Consider the following 18,212-nt stretch of genomic DNA (forward strand, 5'->3'; position numbering starts at 1 on the left):
GCATTTCAATTCGAGCCCCCGTTTGGAGCGTTTCGAGCGTTTGGAGGATCAGATCCACGTTGCGTTTTGGCTTCAGCTACCAACAACTGTTAGGAAATTACACACGCGCTGTCTCTCTCGCTCGCTCACTCGTTCGCTGGCCTAGCTCTGTGTGTGTGTTAATAATTTAAAATAAAATTACGATTTTTCTGCGACCAAAGGTGCCGAGCCAACCGCAGGACAGGACGCAGCAGTTGTAATACCCTGCGCCTCAGCGTCTCGTCGTCGCCGTGTGCGTTGTGACCAAGAAAACGGAAAATTTTTAAATTGTTTTTCAAATACATATTGAGAAAAGATATATAACTACAACTGCAACTGCATCGTGCATAATCTTGTGATATATTATTTGCCCCTCCTTCTGCAACAACGATCCCTGTGCAATTCTCCGCAACAAAAAATTAATCATAATTAATAATAGTTCTGCAAAAGCAAGCAGATAGAAGCCACATAAAAAATTGAATAGAATATAACTGTGATTTAAACAAAGCTCTGAGTTTTTGTTTTTCAAATTTGTGCAAATACCACAAAAATCGAAATAAATAAAAAAGTAAGTGCTGCAGCAAAGAAAAAGAAAATTTATTATTTCATTTTGTCTCTGCTTATTCACCACCATTAACAGCTAAAAAATTTCAACATGAATGCTCTCTGCCCACCACGGCAGACCTTATACACACATGAACACACACACAACGGCAGGCATACGTCACTCTGTTGGGTGTTGGTGTGTGTGTGTGGGACAGGCAAGCGTTGCCATGTCGCGCGAAAAAAAGTGGAAACAAAAAATAAATAGCAGTTAGGCAGAAAAGCAAATAAAAGCAAAAGGAAAAACAGATGGGAGAGAGAGGAAAAGGAAAGGATTAGGGTTCGAAGAAAGATAGTCGAATGAGAAATACCCTGACAATCAAAGAATAATGAAATTATATTAGAAAAGAAATAATTGAGTGATAATTAAAGGGGGGAAAATGTTGTGTAAATTGTAAGAAATACCAGTCTCAGGCGAACCTTCATATTTGGTTGGCACCTTTGTTCCACCTCTTTTTGTTCAGTGTATTTTAGCAGATTTTCTGGCTGCGCTGCCAACAAAATATTACGACTTGCCAAAAAACTAAAAACCCAGCAGAGGACGTGGCTGATAAGTCGACCACAAATGACTGATAGCTCAAGTACACACGCACACAAAGAGGGAATAGGAATGAGAGATAGTGTATAATTTAAATAGCATTTTCCGCATTATCGCGCTGCTTGAAAATTACTTTATCTGCACTCGCACACGCTCTCTCTGTCTCTTTCTGTCACTCTGGGTTTGCGCTCTGCACTCTCTTTGCTGTTGCCTGCAGTGCGTGACTGGAACTTTTTGTGGATGACTCACCAGAACACATATCTGCTGTATAGTCATATTTGGTCGCAAGTACCACAATATGCCAGCAGAATATTTGCATTATCTGCAGATTCTAATCAGCTTCTGCCTGTGCATAGGGGTGCATTGTGGCAACCCTAGGTATCTTTGGATAAGGGCAGATAGTAATAGTTGACAACCCTGGTAGCCAATCAGCTGATATGTTTCCTTTTTGTTTTGTCATTCTCTCTCTATCTCTCTCTCTCTTGGTGAGTCATTGTTTTTGGCATTTTGCTGTTTGTTTTTCTATTTTTTTTGTTTGCATTATGATCGAACTGCAGCTCACCTTGTAACACTTGTAAGAGGTTTTACTGTGCTTTCTGTCTGTTGCTTTTACATCCCACACGTGTCGCCTACTCGCTCTCTTATCGGAAGCTACATATATATATATATGCTTTATCTCTAGTGGGGCACGTTTTTTGCTCTGAATAGAGTACATTTTTACACGTCCTGTATAAAAAATGATACATTTATTATAGGTGAATTTCTATATGAGACTTCACGTAAAATATACTCTTGAGCTAAATAGAGTCTTATTTCAAAACTTCTTGAACTTTCTATGGTTTATTTCGTCATTTTCTCGTTGAAATGTTGTTTTTGTGTACAGTAGACCGCGATAGGCCGTCACAAGAGACAGATAAGAGTAATAAAAGAGAATGAGAGAGAGAGAGAGAGAGAGAGACAATCGGAACGCTAACTGTTTTGGATTGTATAGACAAACAAACATGTTTTTAGCTCAGTTCCTGCGAGTGAATCAGAAAGCCAAACAGCTGAAATCGTAATATGATAATGGATAACCAAAGCACTTGTGTGTGTGTATGTGTGGGCTGTTTCAGTTGTTTCCAATTCCAAGGTAAAGCTGTTATATAGATTTTCCTAACCTATGCACTCCCATGATTTAGAGAGAAAACAGTTTCGAGAACCTTCTGGCCCTACTCGACTGTGACTAATTCTTTAGTAAATAATTCTATAGAAATAAACATATATTTTGTTTGAAATTCTTGGCAAAAAGTTGGATCAACAACACGTGTCGCCTTTCTTTCGCTGAATTCACTCTAATGCCGTCAAATATTTCGTATATTTGTATATGCAAATTTAAACAAGTTTTTCATACTAAAATGAATAATATAATAAAAACAAACAAATAGTCGCCAATCGTCTCACGTACACGTCGCTCTTTTCATATTTATTTCCTCTTTATTGTTGTTACGCATATTATTTCATTGTATCATAATTTGTTTCGTAACTTCTCGGCCAGACGACATACCCTTTCTGGGCGAAAGAGCAGGATATAATCGGTGGAGTACCCCTTTTAGACTAGGGAATATTCGTCGAATGTTTTTCTGTAAAAAATGTCTCAAAGGTGAATTTTACGAACAGGGATTTATTTGCCACAAGAGATTCGTGATTTCGGAATATTAGAAAACAAATAGAAATGATGGCAGAAACATACGAAAGGGCATACAATTTTCGTTGCTTACAAATTGATTTTTCATGCACTTTTTTTTATATAAACAACTAAAAACTGATAAGCGGACGCCGTCTGGCGTTCGACGCGTGTATGCCCGCGGCCCCATTTTTTTTCTTGTTGCTGTTGCGTCTGTTTTTTTATAGGTCGCGTGTAAACGAACGGTCACCCTCCCAGAAGCTCCCTTCCACCCTCCCCACAATCTTCCCATTTCTCTTCCCACCTCCCCCACACACGATCGGATTCGATTGGGCTTCGGGTTCGCTTGGTTCTGTCATTCGTGTCGTTCAGTTCAGTTGTTTGCTTCGTTGATTCTCTCTTTCGTGCAGTTTCGTTGTTGTTTTCAAAATGTTTTTGTGTAGAGATCTATTTATACCACTCTAATCCCCTATACTTGATCTTCTTTTTGCTTGTTTTTCTCTGTTATTTTTTTTAAGTTATGCAATTTAGTTGTTGTATGTAGTATTCCCTTCATTCATGAGACTGACTGTACCTCAAATTGAGAGAGAGAGAGATAAAGATCCCATTGAAGAAATCGTTTGTGTATGCACATATTCTCAATAGATCCCCCATGTAAATGGTCCTCTGCATAAATTGGAACATTGAATGGTTGGGATTCATCAATCAATTTCCGATGAATATTTCATCGCTAAAGGAGAACACATACCACCCTCATATCCATAGATCCATATGTACGAGTATTTTGTGTCTAAATTGGTACCAAAAAAATATACTATAGGAAACATTTTTCCGGCACATCTTTTTGCTTTGATTTCCTCGTAAACATAAAAAAAAACCTAACAAAATTTGGGTCAAATAATGCGAATGTGTTCTCTATAAATACTTTTAAATATTGCCAGAGGGAAACTTAATTGTGGGGAAATCCTTGGGGAAAACCTTGGATGTTTTATGGGGCGAGGATTTACGAGCAAGTGCACATACATTTAAAATGTTCAAACAAACATATAATGCAATTTTAATTTCCGGACAAATGAGCAAACCACAAAAAATAGCAATAAAAGCAAGCCACAAAGGGTGGAGGAGGAGAAGGAAAGGAATAGGGGAAGTAAAAACAGAATCGACTAGCGGGGGCGGCGTCTCACCTTGCGCCCGACCGAGAGCTACAAAATTTTCTTTCAAACATCGATTTTTTCACCCATCCTATAACCTTCCTTTTCCCACTGCCCCCAATCCCTGCTACCCTCACCTTCTATGCATTATTATACCTATCTCTTTTTTGTGTTTCTCTTTTCAATTTTCTCCAATTTGTTGTACAGGTTTTTCCTTATTCTCTTTTTGTTTTTTTGTGGGAATCGATTTAGGCGCTCGATTGACTCTCCGCCGCCTGCACTGTTTGCCACCCACAACCCACCCACGAAATTAAAGTTGTCCGCCCAAAAGGAAAAGTTGAGGCGCTTTTCTCTGGCAATTTAAATCCGTGCCGTGGCTCCGTTCGTTCGTTCGTTTGTTTGTTCGGTTCGTGTGTTGTTGTTTCTTTACTTTTTTTTATCCAACAGAAAAGCAGACGCCTCTGTGACGCGCATATTCACCACATCTGGCAACCATGGCAACCACCGTTAGCTGGCGGAGCCATACCATACCACCGTTAGCCAGACAAAATGAAAAGCGAAACTTTTGTGGGGCCCTGCCTTTGTGTGCTGCTGCTGCTCCTCCCGTCGTTGCTTCCTTCCTTGAGCGGAGAGTGGAAAGGAGCGAAGTGGAGCTGCTGCCTCGCCCTGTTTGCGACGGCTTCTTTGTCTTGGTCTTGCTCTTGGTCCCACAGTTCATTGCCTTTGGAGATAGAAGAGAGCAGCAGCAGCAGCTGCTCCAGCAGCAACAGCAGAAACAGCAGCAACAGAAATTCGTAAATGCATAAATCAATAAAAATCAAGTTTAATGTAAATGGTTCTGCTGATGCTGCTGCTGCTGCCACCGCCCCAAACATCATCATCATCATTGTCCAAACAGAGGAACAACGTCATCATCTCTGTGAGCTCAATGTCTCGTGACTCAGCTGCAGCCTTTGTACATAGTCCCAGGGTATTGTCGGGGTTTGCTCACTCTCCGGCACGGTTCAACCGCCGCCCAATAGCCAACGGCAAAGTTCAATAGCACAAAATGGCAGTTCAGAAAAGTTTCTAGCTTAAATCCATCCATCCATCCAACCACAGACTCAAGGCTTCCGCATCTGTCATTGCTTTGTTTTCATCGTCTTTATTCGCAATTTTCTGGCGAGCGAGCGAGCGAGGAGATGTCAGTCATTGAAATTACCAGATCCGAGACGCTTTCAAAGCTCAAACGTGTGTGCAAGGGGATAGACGAATTGTATATACCCTTTAAAGAGCTATTGTTACCAGGAAAGTTACATGAAGTTATTTGTTTCGAAATATAACTCGAAAATAAGGATCTTAGAGATATGAAGATCTACATACATAGTGTAATTTCATGTTTCCTGCAACTCTTTTGACTAAAACTTTATTACCCTACCATCTGAAAGGGTATACAAACTGTCTTTGAACGGCCTTCAGTTCCCATAAAACCGATCGTTGCGGAGTCTCTGCAGTTGGAAAGAGAAACAGACACACTGAAAGATACCCAACTTAGTAAGAGGGAGACACCACATTCAGCTACTTAGTGTGTGGCAGAGAGGAGAGCAACTGCAGACAGACAGAGCCGAAGCACTTTTTTCTTTGTTTCTCCGGACAGCAGTTTTATTTGCCTCTCGCGTTTTATTTGTTTTGCTCCTTTGTGCACTTACTTTTCGTGAATTCTATAAAACTGGTTTTCTTTTCTTTTTTCGGTTCGTGTTGGGGATGGTTCTTCAAGTGCTCCATGGAGAGATCCCCCTCTCTATCGCTGCTTCAGTGATTTGATTAGCCTATAAAGTAAGGGTATCGTGGTGGGTGGGGTGGGGTCCGAAGTAGAGTGAGCGCTGACTGTAGAAATCCATTTCGAATTTAGCTTTTATTTCTCATTCTCTTTCATTGTACATACATACATACATATGTCTCTCTATATGACTTCTTTCTCTTCTTTAAGTACACCCGCATGTTACCACTGTATAGTAATTTGTGGTATTTCTTTTGGTATTATTGCTGTAATATCAATTTGCCAATTAGTTTCGCTTCACACGTTGGCTCTCTGGCTCACTCTTCTCTCTTGCGCTCCAACTATCTGGCTGTGTTCCCTTTGCAATGGCAATGCTCCCGCTGCTTTTGCTACTGATTCTGCATCCCTTCCTCTTCGTTTTCTTCTGCTCTGCGTCTAGGCGGCGTTTGTTCGGCTCCCCTGCAGCGTTTGCCCATATGATCGTCATCTCATCGTCGCGGTGGTTGAAAATGTCAACTCTCCCATTCTCCTTCTCCTCTCCCGCTGGTCATGAATCTCCTCCAGAGCCAAGAGCCACTCATGTGGACGTGGACGCGCTCTCCTGAAGCGTTTCATATTTCATTTTCCCATGCGATTTTCATTAATCTTTACGATACGTGTGTGTGTTTGTGTGAGTGTGTGTGTAGTTGTAAACGGAGTCGTATTCGTCCGTTCTCCGACCCCTGTTACACAGAAAAAAAAGCAACCACAAAAACTAATTTATAACAATTTAGGGATTGCTCTTCTTGTCCCTCTACTGCACACACATGCACGGTCACAGAGAGGAGCATAGTATTGTAACTGCACACCTTGCCATTTGTTTTCCTTTTCTGTTATTCTTTGACCTGTAGAGCAGGATGGGATGGGATGGGAGAGTAGCAACGGAAGAGGAGAGCATGCAAGGTGTAATTGGTACAGGTGTGGTATAACCAAATAGTTCTCGCAAAAATCGCATATGTATTTGGTTTCATCTGCACACGTGAGAGCAAAGAGAAAAGTCAAAAAAAAGGAGACTAGAAGAACGTGAATGCCTCACCTTGTATCTATGCACCTTGAGAAGGAGCAGCCACAAAGCAGTGTTGTGTGGTGACTTTCGCTGGCAGCACCTCCCACTCCCCCACAACCCATCAACAGTCCCGACCGAACCAACGCCTGCTTCTTCTCGTATTTTTATGGCCATTGCTGTGTGTGCTGCATGCAGCACACTCTCCTTTCAACATAATTCATAAAAAATGGTTTGGTTGAAGTGAATTATTGGGGCTCGTAAATTCTTATAAATGCAATTTTTTTTTAAAGGAGCAGCAGACCAGGGAGCTGTTCAAGAACGTGTTCGTTGTTCGTTTTGCACTGTTTATATGAAAGTCTGCTTTATATAATTATACATATTTACAGGGTAATTAATTATGCGTCTGAGAGCAAATAATTTCAATCAATGTCGATGCTCAGACAGAGATGAAGAATCTGCGCTAATAAGCAATGCAGCCAGAATGAGAGGGGTATAGTACACAGTTACAGCCCGTATGATGGTATGGTTGTCTGACACTACACATAACGTGACACCCAATCTAATAGCGATTGAGAAAAGGAAATCTCCTTTAAAATTCGATCATCGTTCTTCGTTTCTCCCACACATATTTTTCTACCAAACAAATCAGCAAATGACGTCACGTACACGTTTTGCTTTGGAAAACATTTGACTTTGAAACGTGAATTCGAATGAAACACGTGGAAAACGCATTTGGGAAAACAGTTGTTAACACCTGTTTTGTATTTATTGATCATGTACGTTCGTTTTAAAGAGTATGTGCATATGTACGTATGTATTTGCTTTTGTATATTAAGATATTGACATCAATTCAAACTGATGTTCTCCTTTCAATATCGTCGGCGAGAACAGAACACAACTAATGACTTGTTCGTTTCTTTGTCTCCCGTACTCTCTTTTCCCTTGTTGACTTTTGTTTCGGGCTTGAACAAGGAGGGGAACGGCGGAACCCTACTCCAAACTCCATCTATACTTCGATAGGTAAATATGCAGTGTCTCGATATCGATTGGCTGTCCGTTCTTCTCTCTGCACTCAAAATGTGACAATCTGTTTATTGCTGGCCTTTTAGCCACGGTTTTACGTTTGAGAGTGTTTCCCGTGTGTGTTTGTGTGTATTTTTGTTTCTCTTCATCCTTCTTAATGGCCGCCATTGTTGTTGACTTTTGCTGGCGGGCCTTTGTCTCTTGGACAGAACACCAGAGTTGAGTTCAAGGTGAAATCGGTTCAAGTCTGCAGGAGGGATTGTCTCTGTCTGTCTGTCCTTTGCTGATTGTTGGTATCCTGCCACGCAGGCGCACAGCTCTGCGGTTCCCTGTTCCGTTCTACCTTCAGTGCGCCGAAAACAAAACAAAACAAATCAATATACCCTCTCCTCTCCTTTCATCCCCTGTGTGCAGAGTGCAGCACATTTCCATTCCATTCTATCCACTATCCATTGACTATACCACATTCAAGTGCACGCGTTCCTGTAGAGTTTTTTGACCTATCGCACATCATCGTGGTGCTCATGGTAACTCATTTTTGTGCTCTCTCTTTCTCCCTCTTATTGTGTGTAATTTTGAACAGGTGTTTCCATGTGAGTCTTCGTTTAATCCTAAGCCACCACACACCACTCCTCTCCTTAATGTCTGGAAGGCCAGACATCTTTTCATCCATCCATGAATTGTTCATGAAGCTGTATTTATTTCATATTATTTCATGTATTACTTTTCGGGGGGGGCGTTCTTTCAGTTTTAATAATTTTTCGCAACAAAATCGCCGGAAATATGAAGCTTAAAGGTAGAGTGTAGCATCAAAGCTGTCTGGGTCCACATCCTCTTTCTCGTCCGTCTTCCCCGAGCATTCGTGCGTTCATTTATTATGTGGAAAATAACACTCCTTGGTCCGAAGCCTCGCAGTTCCGAGAGTTTTGCTTCACAAAATGTAGTCGTCATATCACTTTTTTCCTTTCTCACTCGCTCCGTTTCATAGTTTGTAATTTATTTTGATTAATGATGGGCGGCACGCTCTCGTGCTTCGTCTCTGATTCTCCTCTCTGGTGGGTCCTCCTCCCCTTCTCCACCTCCTCTTGCTTGTTGGAGGCCAACCAATTGCCGTTATATTCCACATTTATTGTTTTTGTTGTTGTTTTCAACTCCTATTTTGGAAGAAATTCAATTGGTATTTCTTCTATTTTGGAACATTGATTGATTGTGCGTATTGCACGAGTATTTTCCATTTTTAGTCGTGGATAAGTCGGTGCAAACAATTTTAGTTGAACAGTGAAGACATTTAAAGGAAATGATATTGATTCATTGAAGCACTGCAGCTAGCTATATTTTTTAATTTGTAAGTATCGTAGTTGCTGCTTATTTGATGGACAAGTGGGATTTTTGTAATTAAGAATTTCGCAAATGTGGAAAATAAATAAATAAATACTTATAATGAAGTAAGTTCAAAAAAATCGATTTCGGAGCTTAATTGTGTGTTTACACTACAGAATATCCTCGGAAAACTTTACCAACCGGTTAGGCAGAAAAAAAAGGTGCAGCATGAGCACTAATAAGCAGTAGATTCCACCATTTTCCAGCATAGAAGCTACAATCTCCCTCCCACTAGTTAAGTTTACCCATAAAGCTCATATACATAGCTGTACTACTTTAGTTTACACTTAAGTAAATGTCATAAAGGCTATGGCTTCTCTTCTCCTTTTTCTTCAACTTCTGCAGTCTCGTTCTACCGTGACCGGAAGCTCTGTGCATTCTTGAGACGGCAACGAACATTTTAAAGCTCAGGCCACAGCTTAGCTCTCAGTTCTTTGCTTAGCTCTCAGCTTTCGTTGAGCTGCCTTTGGGCGGCCATCTTTCTGTGTGTGGTTGCCTCTCGCCCTCCTCTGCTCCTTTTGCGCACATTTTAATAAAGTTTAATAATTCAATGCGCCGCCTCGCCTCAGAGCCTGATGTTGTCTCTTTGTTGCATTTCATCAGCATATGTATATGTTTGTTGTTTTTTGTCGGTTGTTGCTCCGCTTGCCCCGCTGCTCGCTCATTAATATGCAAATGTGAGTCAGAACTGGCGTTCTATCTCTCTTCCCCTCTTACTTAGTCTTCTCTCTCTCCCTTACCTTTTATGTGGTTGTTGTGTGCCCATCATCATCATCATCTCTCTGTTTTCGGTCTTTCCTGTTGTAAATTTTAGTATTTTTGAATGCAGGTCAACAGCACATTAACCTGTATGGGTGTGTGTGTGAGTCCAGTTTATCAGAGTTTTAATATCAACGGGGGTTGGGGAGTGTGTAACGTAGTCGACCGGGTGATATCTTATAGAGAGATGATTCTACTAAAATCTATGACTTGATCATTTGCTCAGAGAAAGGAGTGGCACCTTGCATAAATACACCTTGTGTCAGAGTTTTCCTTTTCGTCCACGGTAGTCGACTTGCTTATACCCTATTAAGAGTTATTAATAAGTCGCACGTTGAATTTTGAGCATAAAAGGGTGTTCTTCTGCTCGTTCATTTCTTCTATCTGTTATCTGCCTTTGACTTGTGTTCAGCGTTGTTATTTTTTTTATTTTTCCTCCACGCGCCAATTTCCAAGTTGCTAATTGTTTCTCACTTGGCACTTTTTGGTTTTGCTTTAGTTGTTCCTCTTTGTGCGCCTGTTCCGTTCTGATTTCTGGTGTTCCTTATGCAACACACACAAATGCGCATTTGGCCTATCATTTGTATCTCCCACAAGCTTTGATATGTGACAGCAGCCGCTAATGACGTCACACCGAGTAAAGCAGTGACGACACTGCTTGGTAGGCAGCTGAACGAATCATATGATTTCCTAGTATCTTGAGATTATGAGCCTATTGCGCTTAAAAATAGCCAGCAAAAACGGAAGACGAAGTCTACACACAAAACAAAATAAACTAAAGGCAAACAAACATACATATGTAGATATATATACAGAGAAGTACATACAAACTTATACCACTTTTATTCGTGTTTATTTCATTGAACGGAAAAAAAAACAAAACTTTAGGCGCAGCAGCCGCGCGTGCTTGTTGACGTCTGTATGTATAATATACATGCATACGTGTGTGTACATACTACATACATATATATGTGTGCTCTCTCTGTGACGCTGGTGGTGGTGCCTGTTTCTATCTCTCTCTGCTGCCAATTGTTGTGTGGGGAATTTTTTGGTTTTGTTGTTGACATTTTGATGTCCACCTTCCCCCCTTTGGCACTCTTAGCCTGGTGTCACCTCTCTTGTTTCATCTCTCTCTCTCTCCCCCATTGACTTAACATGTCATTTCTGTCATACTGTTTGTGTGTGTGCGTATGACGGACAGCTGTTTTGTCTGCAATTAAATGGCAAACGGCAGGAAATCAACTATGTAAGCTCACAAACATACATGCATACAAGCGTATACTAGTAAATTTACATAGTGGCACATGGTTGGAGTAAAACTATAAATCATAATTAAATTTATATGCATACAAAGTGGAGAAAAAGCAAAACTGATTATTTATTGCTGCGTCCCAGCAGAGCAAGCAGCTCACAAGCAGAGCACATAGCCATATGCATGTGTGTAAGTAAATGCAATGCCAACAGGGAAGCGTCGCTGTCAACGTTAGCATCTGCAGCGACTGCGACGTTTGCCTCGCCTTCCATATGGTTCGTCCCCCCTCCCCTACTACAGCCATTCCATGTCGTAAAATCCACCATCGCCGTCACGGTGCTCTGCTCGCGTCGCTGTTGTGGTGGCTTGAGGAAACAAAAAAAAAAACTCCCCATGCTACGTTGTAAATGTAAAAGTCGTCTCTCTGCTGTGCCCGCACACAACCACAAGCACTCCAGCTACACCCTGCTTATGTGTGTACATAGAGGTTTCGGCCAGTTGTGCAATAGAGGGATTCCCATTCTGGATGGGATAAAATAAATTCTTGTAATTTATGCCCCAGACGTGTGTGAGAGGGGGCCTTTGCTCTGCCTAGCTTTTGAATGTTTGCGATTCACCATAACATTCACCACTAAGGTCAATTTTAGTATAACAGCAGAACTCGCACACACGCTTACACTCTGCTGTACAAGTGTGTGCGTGTGCCCATTTCAATTCTGGCTCCCAGCAGCGTCGCATTGAAAATAACAGTAAACATAATTGTGCTCATTCTTTGCTCTCTTCCACTCCCACTCTTTCACCCTTTGCCTATCTCTGTTTCGTCTGATGGCCGTTTTTTTGTGTTTCTGTGCGTTTACAATTTTGCTTTTACTCTTTGGGGTTTCTCTCGTAATCTGGGTTTTTTTCCCCCGTGATGGATTGCACGTCCGCCTCAACATCCTGGCTTTGCGCTGATCGCAATGGGTATCGATGCTTGCGATTGTTATCAACAATTGGTTAAAAAATTATACATATGTACATACATACTACAAATATTTGTTGTTTGTTACCGTTAGGAGGTGCAGCTGCTTTAAAATTCATTTAAACATCAAACAAAACTCGTTTAATTTACTACCTCTTACTACTGCCTCTTTTTTGTTCACTAACTATCTCTGTCTCGCTCTTCCTCTAGTGTGACCAGTTGCTGGGCAAACTGGTTTAAGCTTCGTCTTTTTTCGTCTCTCTTGTATCACAGGTTGTGTGTGTGTGTGTGGTATGACTGAGACAGCCTTGAAGAGAGCAAAGACTCAAATACGAGAAGATAAAAAAAAACAACATAGTTTGGCTTGTTTTGTTGTTGCAACATTTTGTTTTTGGTGTGAAGAGAGGTCTCTGTTCATTGAGTGTTTTGTAATGCAAGGCAAACTTGGTTGCACTTGGGTGCTGCTGCATCGGCACCTTCTCTGGCGAGATTTGTCGTTTATTTTGTTGAATTTTCATGTGTCGAGAACACCAATAAATATCGTTACTTATAGCAAATCATGTTTTGATTTAATTCCTCTCTCATATAGTCATAGTCAAACAGGTCACGATCGTATCTGCTTTTCTATAATTCTCATTCATATCCATATTTATTTTCGAAATGCATAGAACGTTTACATAAAACATTCTGGGTTTGCTGCCCTAATTATTGTAATTATCTTGGTAACTTAACCGCGAATACCCTATCCATTTCCATCTTGTCATACCGATACATCGGCCATCAATGGTTTCTCAACGATATCTATCGATATGCATGACTAAATGTTTTTCTTCCCTTTTGTTGTTTGTTATTGCAGTCTACGGTTGCAAACAAATCTGCCTGGAGATTGCAGCAGTTCCACAGTCACGAAGCGAAAACTACAAGAGGAAGCCGAAGCCTGTCTGGATAATTGGACGAACTGATTAACAAAACAGTTAAAGCAAACAGTAAAAGGTATAAACGGCGACGAATCAACACGCTTCCAAACGCACACGATTGAGAGAGTGCAGGAAGGAAAGGAGCAGTCGGCTGTCGCTCGACACATAGCAGCAAGCAAACGGAACTTCGCTGGGCGAAAGTGAAGATATAGATTGGCTGAAACAATAAAAAGCAGCAATTGCACAGACAAATAGAGGCGCTCTAGCTTCAGCCATGGAACGTGAATCGAATCCAATGCAACCCATGTGCCGCTCTGGTTGCGGCTTCTATGGTAACCCAGCCACAGATGGACTCTGTTCGGTGTGCTACAAGGTAAGTAAACACATCCATCAGATCAGAACTAAAACTAAAATATATATCGTTTATGCAGGACTCGCTTAGAAAAAAGCAACAGCCACCTGTGAGCAGTACACCTGTCTCGGTTCCAAGCCCACAGCCTAGCCCCACATTCAGTCCGGCCATTGCAATCACCAACACCGCACAGCCCACAGTTACCAGCTTACAACAGCCACACAATGATGTCAAAGAGGTGAGTGCCGCCGACACACTAGAACACCTACCCAAGAGGTCTTGCTTGGGATGACCCAAAAATATAGTTTTCCTTGTATCAAAAGTAGGCTTTGCCTTTAAATGCAAAGATTTATCCATTAGATGTAGATTTTCCTTTACTGTCGTCTCAGTCTATCACAAAATCTGTTGCAAAATCTATTGCTTTTCGGATATAAATTCAGTGTATATTTAGTCAAATTGTTGAAACAATTCGTTGTGTGTTTCACCCAATTGGGAATCAAGTGTAGACGAACAACTGTGTTCCTTCCGTATATAAGTTTTTTTTTTCGTTTGTTTCGTTAATTTTGTGTTAATTTTATGTGTTATATGATCTACACTGATATCTATGCTGTTGGAGCTATTCAGAAGGTAAGGTTATGATTTATAAGTCTTTGCGTTCCGTTGCCCTGCACCCAATGAAGCCCAAGGCTTAGTTTTCCCTACGAAGTGACATTAAATGGAAAAGACTTCCGTAAGAGGCTAAAGATATAAGGATAAATATGAAAACTTGGAGAACTAAGACAAAGCTGAGCATCTACGTATATGTATATAAGCTATTCCCCAAGATGAGGGTAAAGATTTGCTTAACAAATTTGTGAAGATCTATAGAATCCAACTCTTAAACACCTTACCAAAATCCACTCCTCCCTTTTGGTTCGGCTTAGTGTCACTTTGAGATCTGGGATCCCAGCAATCCCTGCATGACATTTTGCTCTGTTCGACTTTCGGTTATATTCCTTTTCGGCTTTGAATCAAAATTTCGATTTTCAATTAAAATTCCAAATTCAAAATTCCCAGCAATGGTCAGTGGTGGTTCACAGAGAGCAGCAAAGCCCAAGCCCAAGGCCAGTGGCAGTACTAACAGCCGCTCAAACGTGACCATGCGGTCGGGAGGTATCTCGGCGATCGATTCCACGGCTCTGAATGCGCGACGCATCAAGCGTAATCCCCGTTCGGCGGCTGGAGCCCTGGCGCTGGGAGGGAGGATTGCTGGGAACCTGGGAGCTGCAACGATGGGCTTCAACACGGGACGTGTCTCCGCCTTGGGTCCGGGGGGTGCGGGCACGGGAACGGGCGCCCAAACCACGAAGCTGCTATCGACGGTGTCTTCAAAGGGTACTGATATTTGCGCTTATTGGATTTATTGGCGCCGCCCGACGGCACTAACCTCCTTTCCCACCTACACCTCTCTTCTCCTTTTCGATGCGATGCTGCAGTCCACGAATACCAACGATCGCCGCTTCGCAGGGGAACAGTCTCTGCCGTGTCTGCCCCCCCCTCGTTTGTTGCCAAAGTTCCTTTTGCCACGCCGTGCTCTAGTGTCAGCGCACCAAACCTAGTACCCATCCATTCAGCCCTCAAGAAGAGCTCGCTGTCCCGCAAGGTGGGCGGTGGCAAGGTCGTCGACTCCAGTGCCAAGCGCAGGGTCAAATTCTCGGCCAATGTGCACACCTTCCCCTTGGCACCCACCAAGAAGTCGTCGCGCATCGGCGAACTGCAGCTGAAGAAGCGCGTAAAGAAGCTGAAGCGTAATCGAACGCGCAAGGAGGGCGGCAGTGGCTTCCTTAGCGAAGGTCGCGCTGGCTTTGGCCTGAGCAGCATCGGGATCGCAGGATATAGCGCCAGCCCGAACAACAACCACCACGGCAACATTGTAGATGTGCAGCCGGCGCCACGGATTGCCAGGAAAAGTGTTGCTGCTGCCTCAGGATCAAGAGCCTACCCCATTCGTGTGAAATCGAAGCTTGCAACTTCTCTAGCGACTGCGACATTAAATGCCAGGTATCCGTGCAGCAGCCTAACATTGAGCGCCACCAAGGAGAGGACCAATCTTGCCAAGGGCCAGGCCAAAAGCAAGTCTAGCAGCACGCAGCCATTGCGTACAGCCACCTCCTCCCGCCTGGGTTACACTCCAGTGGCGGGTGTCAATCGCAAGAAGACCACTCCGGTGACCATTACGAAGGGCGGTCGTCGTCGCCGTAACAGCCATGGATAAGTCCGATGGGGGAAAGCAACCGGAGCGCCACAACCAGAAACGCCGCCGGGACTTTGAACAAGACAAGGCAGATATCGTCGATAGCAATCCAAAGGGAAAGCCAACAGCAGCAGAGACCAAGCCACATGATCCCAAGGAATTCCCATTACTGGTTCCTGTTCCTGTCGATGCTGTGCCATCGAAGCGGGCGGTAAACATCCACCTCCATCACACAATAAACACAAACGACAGCGATCGAGGGATCTCTTTCTCTCTAAATCCGCCACTGTACCACACACATATTTACATACGAATAGAATTGGTTAGGAATTTTTGGCTGTTCGCCCAGTTGATGCAACTGTGGCAGTTGGGCGGGCCAGAGACACACAACAACATCTATCTCATCCGCCACTCAACACTCGACGGAGACCAACAGCGAGAAAAACTTGATAAAACAGTCGAATAGAATAATAAAAAAAAAACCGAAACGAGAAAAAATTGAGTCGTACCAAGTACTTCAAGGCTTTTGAATGCAGTTAGAGGAGGAAGAACAGATAGTACATAGAATTGATATAGGGTTTTTTGATCTAGATCTGGATAGTATTGTCTAGTTTTCGTTCAAATTTTCTGTGTGTGTCATGTGATTGAAATTCCTCTTTTTCTCTTTTCCTTGTGCCTGCAGAAAATCATCGTAGAAGCCGCCGCTGCTGCTGCTGCCAAAGTCAATACTGAAGCCATCACATCGGCGACCGGTCCAAATACTTCCACACAAGCAGCCGCCTCCGCCAATGAGGAGGATGACAAGGACAAGGAAGATGATAAGGATGCCAAAAAGAAGAAGAACCGATGTGGCGAATGCCGCAAAAAGGTTGGACTGACTGGTAAGTAGATTCTGGATATATAATTGTCATCAATTGAATTGCGTTTCTAATTCTTTTCTCCTCTTTTTTCATAGGTTTTCAGTGTCGCTGCGGCGGTTTATACTGCGCTGTGCATCGTTATTCTGATAAACATAACTGCACATTTGATTATAGAGAGCACGGTGCACAGGAGATTCGACGCAACAATCCAGTTGTCGTTGGCGAGAAAATTCAAAAGATTTGAATTTTGCGAGATATTGTGCCAGTAACAGTAAACAGTAACAGTAGCCGTAGAATGATAATAACCACAACCCCCTACACATAATGATATATATAGTATATAAAATGCTATGCTGTAACAAAATCTACAAAAACCAACAACCACACACACACACCATACACACATACAAGCAGAAGAATAGTACTAAAAAAAAAAAAATGTAATTATAATTGCAAAAGAAGCGAAAGCCGAAAGCAAAACAATAGTACAGAAAGAGAGAAACGATAACCAAATACCACGCATAAAGTACACCTGGAGCAACAGCAAATGGAAGAACAACAGCACTGGGCGATACGAAGAGCTTCAGGAGTCTACCAACAGCCAAACCAAGGAGCATCAGTGGAGCAGGGACTACGACTTGAACCAGACGCGTAACAGCGTTAGGCGTTACTGCAATCTCTCAACAGCAACAACAACACAAATTTAACAACAACCTCTGCACAAGATTGACGGCTGCTCCTGAAGCCAGAATGCGCTTAGAAGAGAGAGAGAGGACAAAACGTTGTTTTGGAACTCCTTTTGTTTTGTTCCATCAAAAAGAAAAATACCATTTTGCAAATTGTTTGTATTTAGCAACAGCAACAACAAAAACACTCAACACTTGCAACAAATTTGCAATGGCAACAATGCACACACACAAACAACAACAGCTACAACAACAATTGTTTCATGTTATTGAAGAACGCAACAACAGCAGCAACAACAGCCTTTAAAGACAATGTGGGTCGAATGTTTTTTGTAATTTGTTGGAGTGTATTAAAAAAAAATTTAAAATAATAAAAAAAGTATAAAAAATGAACAAAAACTAAGCAAAATTCAATTGCAACTCAAAATCTAGCCGGGAAAAAAACGAAGGAAACAAAATTCCACACACATAGAAAAACAATTCAACAACCAACACACAAAAACCAACTCTTTCTCAATTCTTAATTATCAGCTACTAAAAAACAGAAAAAAAAACAAATATTATATTAATTAAAATTATTGTATATGTATTATAAAAAGAGAAAACAAAGAAAAACAAAAATATGCAAAATTTAAGCGTAAAAAAACATAAAACCCTCAAACACAAAAAAAAAAAATGTAAAAAAAAAACAAAAACCTAAAGAAAAACAGAGTAGAGAGAGATGAACATTTTGCTAAAAATCCACGACCATGCTAAAAACATATTTAGAGGAAAGAGAGCGAAAATGTGCGAGAGAGAAGGAAGGATGAGAGAGAGAGAGAAGAGGAGCGCGTTAAAGTGTAAAGCAACTTGGAGCATAAAAAACTCCCTATACATACATATATATATATATATAGAGATATAAATAATAATTATAATTAATTAGTGAATCAAAGCAGGCAAATGCAGTGCAAGCGGCGTTTTTTCTTCGTTTTTACTACCAATGGCCAACACCATACCCCCGCACTTCCAC

At 41.8% G+C, this 18,212-nt stretch overlaps 2 protein-coding genes and 1 long non-coding RNA gene across 7 annotated transcripts; 2 read left to right on the top strand and 1 right to left on the bottom strand.

The window, feature by feature from the left end:
• LOC111065687 (AN1-type zinc finger protein 6) lies at positions 1-16,988 on the top strand. 5 transcript variants are annotated; one of them, XM_022353996.2, is made up of 5 exons: positions 1-586; positions 13,009-13,442; positions 13,501-13,659; positions 16,337-16,535; positions 16,610-16,988. In XM_022353996.2, exons 2-5 carry the CDS (start codon positions 13,344-13,346, stop codon positions 16,756-16,758), a joined length of 606 nt encoding a protein of 201 aa, XP_022209688.1. In that variant the 5' UTR covers positions 1-586; positions 13,009-13,343; the 3' UTR covers positions 16,759-16,988. The 5 variants fall into 5 exon arrangements, with proteins under 5 accessions (XP_022209688.1, XP_022209691.1, XP_022209694.1 ...); XM_022353999.2 differs by lacking the exon at positions 1-586 and adding an exon at positions 12,857-12,874; XM_022354002.2 differs by lacking the exons at positions 1-586; positions 13,009-13,442; positions 13,501-13,659 and adding an exon at positions 13,820-14,048.
• On the bottom strand, positions 5,361-6,437 carry LOC121404277. The gene is made up of 3 exons (XR_005967858.1): positions 5,906-6,437; positions 5,662-5,839; positions 5,361-5,460 (listed from the first exon to the last, which is right to left on the bottom strand). It is a non-coding gene; the product is annotated as an uncharacterized LOC121404277 (long non-coding RNA).
• Positions 14,092-15,675, top strand: LOC111065686. The gene is made up of 2 exons (XM_022353995.2): positions 14,092-14,795; positions 14,897-15,675. Exons 1-2 carry the CDS (start codon positions 14,381-14,383, stop codon positions 15,673-15,675), a joined length of 1,194 nt encoding a protein of 397 aa, XP_022209687.1. The 5' UTR covers positions 14,092-14,380.
• Positions 16,989-18,212: the final 1,224 nt, after the last annotated feature.

Source organism: Drosophila obscura, unplaced genomic scaffold (genome assembly GCF_018151105.1).
Source record: "Drosophila obscura isolate BZ-5 IFL unplaced genomic scaffold, ASM1815110v1 contig_192, whole genome shotgun sequence".
Taxonomy (NCBI): Eukaryota; Metazoa; Arthropoda; class Insecta; order Diptera; family Drosophilidae; genus Drosophila; species Drosophila obscura.

Coding starts and splice junctions, on each gene's coding strand:
- LOC111065687 (XM_022353996.2), top strand. CDS start 13,344: ATGGAACGTGAATCGAATCCAATGCAACCCATGTGCCGCTCTGGTTGC. Junction 13,443..13,500: donor TCTGTTCGGTGTGCTACAAG/GTAAGTAAACAC, acceptor TCGTTTATGCAG/GACTCGCTTAGAAAAAAGCA. Junction 16,536..16,609: donor CAAAAAGGTTGGACTGACTG/GTAAGTAGATTC, acceptor CTTTTTTCATAG/GTTTTCAGTGTCGCTGCGGC.
- LOC111065686 (XM_022353995.2), top strand. CDS start 14,381: ATGACATTTTGCTCTGTTCGACTTTCGGTTATATTCCTTTTCGGCTTT. Junction 14,796..14,896: donor ATCGACGGTGTCTTCAAAGG/GTACTGATATTT, acceptor GCGATGCTGCAG/TCCACGAATACCAACGATCG.